Below are 10,749 nucleotides of genomic sequence, written 5' to 3' on the forward strand. Positions count from 1 at the left end.
ATGAAAAGTTCGTGTGTGACATAAAACATTGTAGATAAGTTATTTAATTATAATTAGTGTAAGTAGCTTCGCAGATAAAGGAAGAGTATATATAAAAGAAGGGTAGCATTTTGCATTAAGGGGGTATTCTAGTGTAGAAATACAAAAAAATCGTTTTTTTTTTGTTATTAACTTCCCGTAGGGCAAGTTATAGTAATCGCAAAAAATCGAAAATGAAAATTTTTATATAACTTTACGTTTCAGAGGTCTCTGAACATTTTGGCATACCTAAGAAACAATGGATGTATGTGTGTGTGTCAGTGTGTGCGGGTGTTGTGTGTGCGGATACAAATTTTCGTCGACGATTTCGGGAACACCGATCAACCGATTTAAATAATTCAAAAAACATTCTATTCGTACTGATATGGATACGTGCTGATTAGTTTTTGGCAGGGGCAGGTCTAGCCGTTCCGAAGATACGGGGCAAAAAGTGCCAAAACGGTAACACGGTTTTTAAGAGAACGCGCCTGGTTTTAAAAATTCAAAAAACATTTTGCTTGTATTAACAAGATGAAGAACTGATCAAATTTTCATGAAGGCAGGTCTCGCGGTTTCGGAGATCCAGTAAAAAAATAAAAAAAAATGCCATTTGGCGGTCAAAAATGATCATTAGACATATGCACATCAATTTATTAGATATTTTATAGAGATTTTAATAATAAGTATGAATTTTGATTTTAATAATAAGTACATTTTTATGGGTTTCGTACCAATGTTTATCCGTTAGACGGCGACGCAGCGCTTACGCGCTTCGATGTTTCGTCTCTATGCAGTAAAAGCAGTACGATTGCTTTGAAAAAAGTTCAGAATTTTCAATATATTTCAAAATAAATTTTTCTTCAAAAAGTCAAAAGAAAGTAATTTTTTATCAAAAATGTATAGTTTCTCAAAAATCTAATTTTTCAGAGTAATTTTTTTTTCAAAAATGTTAATCTTTTTTTTTAAAAAAAAAAAAATTGCTTCGGGAAGTTTCAGCAATTTGCCTTAAGGCACGATGCCACCATGCGCCCTACTAGTTTTCATATTTCAAGCTTATAAAAACGAGCTAAGCACACTACCTCGTAGGTGGCGTTTAAACGTTTTTTTTCAAAGCGATATATCTTTAAAACGGTGGCTCTGAGCAAAAAAAGTAATGATGCATTTTTTGTACATAATTATATGCTCGACAATATAGTTTCGGGTGATTTTGCAATAAAACTGACCATTTAGCTAAATATCGCAAGGGTCATTTTTTTACCTTTGACCTTATGCCATTCTTTTAGCTCGCATAGGATCGATGAGGACTTTTAAAATTACTTTTATTATTGTATTTTAATCTTGCCAAGTTACAGCCTATTATGAATTATAGTAACCTCCACCCTGATTTTAGATTTAAATTGACCGGGCTATTAACTGACCAAGAATATATGTACGAGAGGATTTTTAAAATTAGAAATTATTATCGCGGAGATACATCTATTTGCCCTTCCTAATTTCCTCTGTTTCCTTCTCTTTGCGAAACTTTAAACGCGTTTTTCTCTAAACTCTCTTTTTCAATCCGATGTACACGATTTCTCGATTTCTACTGGGCCGATTAACTTTTGAAAGTTTCAGAGAATCTTCTTCATAGACTTCACTGTAGTATATACTAGCCTCCTCCACGAATTTCAATTTTTACTATCTAAACGAAAAATCCAGAAACTCAAAAAAGCGTTAAGAATTTTTTTTCAAACAGTCGCTATTTTGCCAAAAATTTTTTTGAACCTAATCCTAGTATTGGGTCAAGTAGTAGTAAGTTCGTTTCGTTTATTTAGTGAAAATCAAAGATTTTTTATAGGGTGAAAATATATTTATCCAAATTAAATATGTATAGTAGTATATGTATTAAATAGTATATTATTTATCAACAAAGTTTCGCTATTTTTCTAGTGGATCCATGATGCCACCGGTGAAGAACCTCTGTGGTTTCTAGTTGAAAAACTGAACCAAGCGCTTTTTTCGAAATCAGATTAATTCCATTAAGATAGTTTTGCAGAGATCGGAAATAGTCGGAGGGTGCTATGTCTGGAGTACACGGTGGATGCATAAAAATTTGTCAACTAAGCTTTCGCAAATTTTGGCAGGTGATCAAATAAGTGTATGGTCGGGCTTTGTCATAATGGAAGACAATATCTTCAATTAAGGACGCTTTCTTTCAATTGTCTGGCTCAATCTTTCTATTTATTTACAGTTGGATTCATAATTAATGGTCTGACCAACTGGTCAAGATCAAGATCACGATTGACAATTACCTTCTAGTCCCACCACAAAGACAGCATCACCTTTCTTAGTATCATTCCTGACTTGTAAACGTTTGTCGTCGCTCATCTTCACTGATCTATGATTTATTTCGACTCCGATTGTCGTATATTATCTAGATAAAAAGTAGCTACATTTTCTTACCAGTTATTAAATGTTTCAGAAATGGTTCGATTTCAATGCATTTCAGCAGCCGTTGATTCGGTCTAAGTATCGCAGACGTTGATTCGGTCTAAGTTCTTCGCGTCCAAAATTTTTTTTAATTTGGAAATTTGCTTTATTTGACCTAAATACCTGCATTGATTTTCACATAAAGATACAATTTGTATACACCTATTCTGGGAATATCATACTATCAATTTGTTTCAATTAATTTATATAAGTTTGAAAAGAGCTATTAAAAACATACTGCCATTACTGCCATTACTGCATCTTCGCGTCCAACTCATGAAGATCCATACATTGAGCTTCCTTTTGTACTTAGCTTTATATAATTGGTTCAAAATAATTTTCTGATCAATGGCTAGTACCCTCCTAATATCGACAAAGCTGATTTACTTATCTTGCTATAATTTTTTAAGAATTTTATCAACTTTTTCAGTGATTCGTCGAGCAATAATTTTTTACTACATTGACTAGATTCAGGAGTAAAAACTATGATTCTGCTTGAAGGTAATAATCCCGCATTATTAATGTTATAAGTCTAACTTTTCGATAAGCCTTCCTTTATTTTATAAATAGCATGTGATTATAATAAAATATATTACATTGATGATAACAAAAATTGCACATATATATATTTATTATTGCTAAATATCTATTTTATAAACCTTCTTAAATAAATTACCTGAGAAAAAAAACAATATAACCAAAATTATTTTTGCAGAAACAATTATCTGTACAACTGGGCAAGAGATTCACATATAATATATAGCACCTATGGCACATACAGCTTTTCTTATTATTTAGTGACATTTAATATATACTATATCAAATATACAAATGTAAACTTGTCAATGTTATTTTATCATGTAATAAATATAAATTAAAATATACATATAAATTTACAATAATTACATAAAACTAACTTACTTAAAATTAAAATTTTCGAAAATATGTACAATCAAATTTAAAATCTAAATCAGGAATAAATAGAATTGCCCTTGCTCAAGAATTGCAAACATGAAAATTAGATATAATAATAAAACACTAAAATTGATTTTGATAAATAATGATTATAATAAAGGTATGAAAACGGTCGTTTGAGCAATTTTATGTAATATTACCATTACAATTATGTAATTACGCTTAACATGGCTAACCAATTTATAGAATAAATAAATCTTTCTTTTCTATATTCATTTAGATAAAATCAGAAAGTCAATAGCCTAATTCCTAGCTTCACTGATTGATTACACAATTAGAAACAACTGAATCGTACCGATTATTTTTACAAGTTTTTAATTAAAGTGACATTTGGATTATATGTTAAAATCTTATATTTTCAATAACATCACATATTTATAGCATCATGCATCAATATTCTTTGCATAATTTATTTTATAATGAGTGCCAAAGCTCACATATTTTTAATTAGCGTTTTGAAAGACATTTTTATTAAATATATTTTATTTAATATCTGTTATATATATTTATTTATTTAGCATTATCTTAACTTGCACTATATGAGTAAAAGTGAATGATAATAATCAATCATTAAAAAAATGAGTTGTATAAAAATCAGTAATTTAATTAATTTATGCCAAAAAACTTTATAACATTTGCTGTAAATAATTACTTGTATTTTTGTATTTTGTTTATAATACAAATTATTATTAAAAATTATTATTTTGAGTAGACTATAATTATTAACCATTCAAATTATTTTTGTATTTCGAACTTTGCTAAACTGTGCAAGTAGTCTAATTCAATACATGCACAAGAACGGATAATCAAAATACGCAAATTGTTACTGTTGCAACTCATTTTTTCATTCCTTGATTAATTTCAAAGAAATATGTATAAATTGAAAAATAAAAGATAATCGCATTAAAATATCGTCGCAATATCGAAAATTTGCCTACTTTTCATAATAAATAATACACAATGCACCATACATTATTTATCAGAAAAATATTTTCTTTGTAATAGAATTACGAAATAGAACATACTTGATGCGAATAAATGCATCTCACACATACCAGATATAAATTACGACTGCAAATAACTTATAAATAAAATTTGAGAAAAACTACTTAAATATTTGTACATATATAACTTAATTAAAAATAACACAGCAAAGCAGTCCTTATCAAACTTTTGACTAAGGAATATTAAAGCTAATTGTAATATTTATGATGAAAACATTCTGACGCCAAAATTATTTAATATTTAAATTTTTATTCTTCTTATGTGATGTGTTTAATTGCATAGATAAGTAGATATTTTTTATATAGAATCTTCTTTGTACTCATGTTAATTATATTCTCAGAAAAAATATATTTGAATAAATTGATAAGTAAAATTTTTGAATAAGTATGCTGAACATAAGCTGCCAAAAATGCATTATTTTAAAAATGTGATGATGGTCATAAAATATTACATTAATCCTAAGTTTTAAAACTTGTTTTGTTCAAAACTTTAAAACGTTTTTCTATAACTTATATTATTTAGCGGCTTGATAGCAAAATTTATGTTGGACAAAGAACCTTCAGAATGTAATCTGTGAGCAGGGTGGGTACGGTAGGGCTGTCTTCATTGATGGCTTTCAAAACTGAGAAGAAATAATATTAAAAATATTATCAATCAAAATTTTAATGACTGAATATCAATAATTTGACGAGTAATTTCAATCTATAATTACACAGGTCCACGAAAGAAGTTGTCTGTATTGGATGCGCAACATATGTTTTCCAATGTAGTTTTTACCGCTGAACACGAATTCGAAGTTAAAATTGGGGGTCAAACTACAAAAAATTGAGAAAAATGACAAAAACGGCAGAGGTCCAATCTAGTAATTGTTCAGCATGATATTTTATGCTGAACCTTGAATGAAACCTTATATTTTATGTAATTTCTTGGTCCTTAGTACCTCAAATGACTATTAAGTTTTACTTAAATGAACTATTGAGTTTTTTTGTATAATACAGCAGTAATTAACAAGAACATTTTCAAATATTCAATTGCAAATTTGCCAAAAGCATTATGTAGTAAATAAGTGCAAATTACTGCTGAATTATACAAAATAAACTCAATAAATTACGTAAGTGAAATTAAATAGCAACTTAAGGTAAAACGAGACAGAAATCGAAAGAAAATAAGATTTTAATCATCATGCAGAAAATCACTCGATCAAAGAATCTGTCGTTTTTTTTTCAATTTTTTTTATTATAAAACATATGCTGTACACCTACTGCAGACAACATTTTTGGACCTGTGTAATTAAAGTTAAGGCTTGACATTAAAATCGTAATAAAATTACTCATTGTCAGAAAATACTTTAGAGTTAGCATAACAAATATAACAATATTTACATATGCATTTTTATAAGCATATATAAATTTTATTTTATTTGTTCTTATTATTTCTAAATATTCTCAATAAACTTGCATTAAACTTTAAAGTTTCTATCATTTGTTCCAAAGCGTTAATTAAATTCTTTGAATTTTGAAATAAATTTCAAAATAAACGCTCTGATCGTTAAAATTCATAGATAGAAACCATTAGTTTTATAATAGTTAACGTTTATGGATAATAAAAATGAATAAAGTTAAGCATATTGATGCTTAACAAGTTACTCGTTTTAGATTCCTTCTACAGAAATACTTAATTTAGTAAATTATATGATCTTGAAACCGAGTTCAACTCCTACCGAGAAGTAAAGGGTTTGGTCATGTTTCCATATAGAATTGGCCCCATCCTGGTATTTAAATGATTTTGATACCATTTCATAGATTTTTTCGAAAAAATTCGGTATACCAATTTTGAATTCAGTAGCTCATCAATTGGCCGAGATATCATTGAAAATTTGCAAAAGTGGCCCCTTTTTTCAGAGTCACTTTTTGTCACAACTGTAAACAAGCACATAACTTTTGAATGTGTTCTACCACATGGACTAAAATTAAATTTGGGATAACATAAGAAAAATGAATAGCCTTTCTAACGATGCTAATTAAATATTAGTCCAAACAATCACACGACCCGAAAGTTTGAAATAGACACATTTTTTCACTTGTTTATAGAATAAAAAATAATTTTTCAACAATATTTGTTATTAATAATATAGTCCACAACATCCGTTATTTGTTTGTCGATATCTTTTACAGTTGTGACAAAAAGTGATTCTGAAAAAAGGGGCCTGTTACGGATGGGGGTTGGTTAGACCCCTTCGGAATAGCTAATTGAATTTGACTCAATAGCTATTCCGATGATTTTGTATAACTAAATATATTAAGGAAAAATACTCGTTCTCTGCTTGGCTGGCGGCCCAGTCGGATGGTGGCTTGAAGTCTGAAATTCTCAGATCGCTATAAGGAATGGATACTAAGGTAGAAATTGACTCCAGAAGCATAATAAGAAATACTGGCTGCGATTAATAACGTATTTATTCACACAAATAACATCGAACACTCGGAAAATTCAACAAAACTCATACGGAAAACAAGTGAAATGGCGTACGTGACAAGCGAGACCGCGAGACCCTGTTCACCCGCATGATTAGCGATTATATCCAAACTCTTTTTCATTCAGGATTGCCAGAGGCGACATTTAACGAGGTTCTGGCGCGAACAGGACCACTTTCGCATATTTTCAATGATATTTCGGCCAAATGACGGGCTAGGGAGTTGAAAATTAGTATATCGGATTTTTTCGCAAAAATCTATAAAATGGCATCAATCATTTAAATACCAAGATGAAGCCAATTCTGTATGGGAACACGATCAAACACTTTTAGACCAAATTGTGTATACAGCTAACCTTCACCCAATAACGGGGTGAGTATGTACCGTGGTGGCAATAAAAATAGCTAAAAATTTAAATAAGCGAATCGAAATAAGTAATCGATAAATTTGAAATGTACTTACTTTTGATGAGTACGCTGAGCGCGCGATTGTCAGGTGTGCCAGCTTCGGCGTGGTACGGAATCACGGTTGTCAAATATTTTGATTGCATAGAGGTCCTTTGCGTACCTGGAGCACCGCCGTTGTTACGTTTACGTTCTACATGATGCTGCCTCCTAAAAAATATAAGTTTTAATTAATAAATGTATCATTTTCAAAATCTTAATTACAAAAAATCTAATGTATAACTTTCTCAAGCACAATACATTTTTATAACACGTGTTTCTTAAAAAAAATATCATTTGGGAGGGCGTCAAAAATGAAGATGTGGTGTAATTGATAATCAGTAGCGGCGCTAGGCGTCGGCGGTGTCGGCGGCCGCCGACGGCCTCGCGCCTGGGGGGGCCTCGCAAGAGGCCCCGGAAAAATTTAATTATTTAAAATTTAGTTAATTTTCATACGGATGTGCGAATAAAAAAGGTGATTAGTGGTTTACAGGCACTCATTTTACTCTCTTATCTTTCATGGACATTATCTAATATCGTCTGTCAACACTATAGATTATTAAATCTAAACAACTTCGCGCGTGCTAATTCTCCGGTTGTTAATATTTGTGTATTTCTTATGTGAGCACTATGTAAATCATCGTTCTCTTTGGAAATACATACGAGTGGGAATCTTAACGTATCGAAACAGTAATTAAATATTCGAGGAATAAAAGTAATCAATGATCAATAAAAATTGATCAATGAGAAATAACAATGAGATAATAACAAAAACTGTTAATTTCAAACTAATCATTGTTTCACACCGTCAACACAAGCAATATATTTTTTTAAACATTCTATTGGGATGATTAGTTCTTTCAAATAAAATTGATAACCATTTAAACTTTTTTTGTATCTCCGGAACCGCTAAACCTGCCTTTGAGAATTTATCAACACGAATCGAATGTTTTTTAAATCCTTTAAATCGGTTGATCTGCTCTGATGTCGGCGACAAAAAAATAAAGCGTCTTAAAAACGACATTTTGACATTTTTGAACCAATTTTAAAAATTCAAAAACTGATCGAAAGTTTTCAGTTGGCGATCGTGCTGAATTGTTTTTCCTCAAGATCGACCGCACAGTTTGTTCGTAATTTATTGTAAAATCTTTTTTCAAAAAAAACTTGTTAGTATCATCTAACATAAATTTTATGGAACTACGATAAATGATTAATTATAAAAAATCATTAAATTTTAGAATAATGGGACGAGCTTTTAGACCATGTGTACCTACTATGTGATGTGCGGATTTGTGCACTCAAATTAGTATGAACATAGATTTTTTAAATCTAATTAATCACTTGCAGATTGCAAAATTTTGTCTAATTAGTTATTAAGTCGGTGATTTCCAACCATTTTTTATTCATAATGATCGAAAAACATAAAATTTGCTAATCAAATGGTTGGGAAAAAGGAAACTTTTTCGCGATAATTATTTAATTTTAGTGCTTTTTTAATAGCTGGACAACAAACCATTTTTGCCGAAGAGTTTGTTTATTTCAACTTGTGCAATTTTTGTCTATTTCAATTGGTGTATTTATCTGATTAAAAATAAATCTCATATACAGTTATAGTAATCGCAAAAAAATCTAAAACAAAAATTTTTATATATCTTCAAAGATTTCTGAACATCTTGGCAAATTTTCGTCGACGATTTCACGAACATGGATCAACCAATTTGAAAAATTCAGAAAACATTTGACATGTATTGAAGGTAAGAAGACGTGCTGATTAGTTTTTGGCAAAGGCAGGATAAGCCGTTTTGAAGATACGGGGCAAAAGTGCCAAACTGATTACATTTTTAGGAAGGCAGGTCTAGCGGTTTTGGAATCCAGTAAAAAGCACAACAAGGGCCATTTGGCATATGCACATCAAATTATCAGATATTTTATAAAGATTTTAATTAATAGTGAGTTAAGTTAGACTGCAACGCGGTGTTTACGCGCTTCGATATTTCGTCTCTAAGCAGCTAACACAACGTGATTGCTTTGGAAAAAAGTTCGAAATTTTCAACAAAATATTTCAAATTAAAAAAAGTCAATTTCTTTCACTTTTCAATTTTTTTAAAGCTTTCAAAATTTAAATTGCGGCACGAAAAGTTTCAGCAATTTGCCTTAAGGCACGATGCCATGTACCACTAGTCAATTTGCAACTGGCAAAAAAGGGGGGCCTCGCAAACGAATTTCGCCGACGCCCACGAATGGTCTAGCGCCGCCACTGTTGATAATAATATGCTCATATAAGGAACAAATTAATCAACTAAGGTATTTTTTAGATATAAAATGTACTAAATATGTATGTACTAGAGATGGGTAACTCACTCGGATACAACTCCTCCCTCGGAGTGAATCCGAGTGGAGTTGTCTCACAGGATTTGTCATATCCGACTTCCTTAAACAGGTACTAAATTTGTTAACATGTGCAGATATTTGCTTGAGATTTTTTACTAATACAAAGATTTGGGTCGAAAAAAGTTGTTTTTTTCTCGTCTCACAGCCAGTTTTAGCACTTTAGAAGTATATAATGTACCAAAATAATGTTATTTTGTATTCTATATTATGTGTACGATAATGATTGTCCAAAAATGAGCTCTTTCAATGGTATACAACCAGCTAAAAAATATTTAGTATTATATTATACTTTTATACAATTATGATTTTATAATTGTGTAAAAGTAATAGTATGCTAATAAAACTACCTGATGTATAATTAATTATCAAAAGAAAATAAAAGAATGTGAGGTGTTATTTTTGTGAAAATATTATACACAAAGATTTGTTCATATTTCATATATAAGGTTCACTGCATTATTTTCATATAAAATGAACATATTCAAAGAATTCTATATTTTCTCTTCAAAACTAATTACAAAATTGATTTTGATTCCAAGTTTTTGTCAATTTTGAGATTTGTATGCATATTGAAATGCATGAAATAGTAATTATCATAATAAAATGAACAAAAATGTTTGAACTATTTCCAAAGTCCTGAGATATGTTAACAACACACTAGAGAACACATTTGTGTCAAGTATTATGTTAATCCAGGAGTGTTAGAGTTGTTAAGTGGATATAACTCCTCTCTGAAGCGGAGTCAAATCCTAAACGATCCGGCTTCGGATATGATAAGCCCATCTCTAGAATGTACCTTTTCGCTACGAATGTCGCCTATAGGCGACATCCACATGACTTGTTTGCACTCGCCTATAGGCGACCTCCGAACTTTGCTTCGACTTTGAGTTAACTTTGGTTATTTTATTTTTAGGTTTTTTTAAGTAAAACTTGTAATTTTTAAATACAATAGCTGTAGTCTTTAATAGCTTTACTGA

At 30.3% G+C, this 10,749-nt stretch overlaps 1 protein-coding gene across 1 annotated transcript in view; it reads right to left on the reverse strand.

Moving 5' to 3' along the window:
• Positions 1 to 4,996: 4,996 nt before the first annotated feature.
• Positions 4,997 to 10,749, reverse strand: part of LOC113386132 (fasciculation and elongation protein zeta-2-like) — a 7,281-nt gene continuing 1,528 nt past the window's right edge. Inside the window, exons 2-3 of the mRNA XM_026623934.1 lie at positions 7,401 to 7,552; positions 4,997 to 5,089 (exon numbers count right to left, since the gene is read on the reverse strand). Coding sequence (XP_026479719.1) covers positions 5,007 to 5,089; positions 7,401 to 7,552 — 235 coding nt within the window. The 3' untranslated portion in view covers positions 4,997 to 5,006. The remainder of the gene's footprint in view (positions 5,090 to 7,400; positions 7,553 to 10,749) is intronic.

This window comes from Ctenocephalides felis, unplaced genomic scaffold, assembly GCF_003426905.1.
Source record: "Ctenocephalides felis isolate EL2017-DRISC unplaced genomic scaffold, ASM342690v1 CF-g0.4_SCAFFOLD_03571, whole genome shotgun sequence".
Taxonomy (NCBI): domain Eukaryota; kingdom Metazoa; phylum Arthropoda; class Insecta; order Siphonaptera; family Pulicidae; genus Ctenocephalides; species Ctenocephalides felis.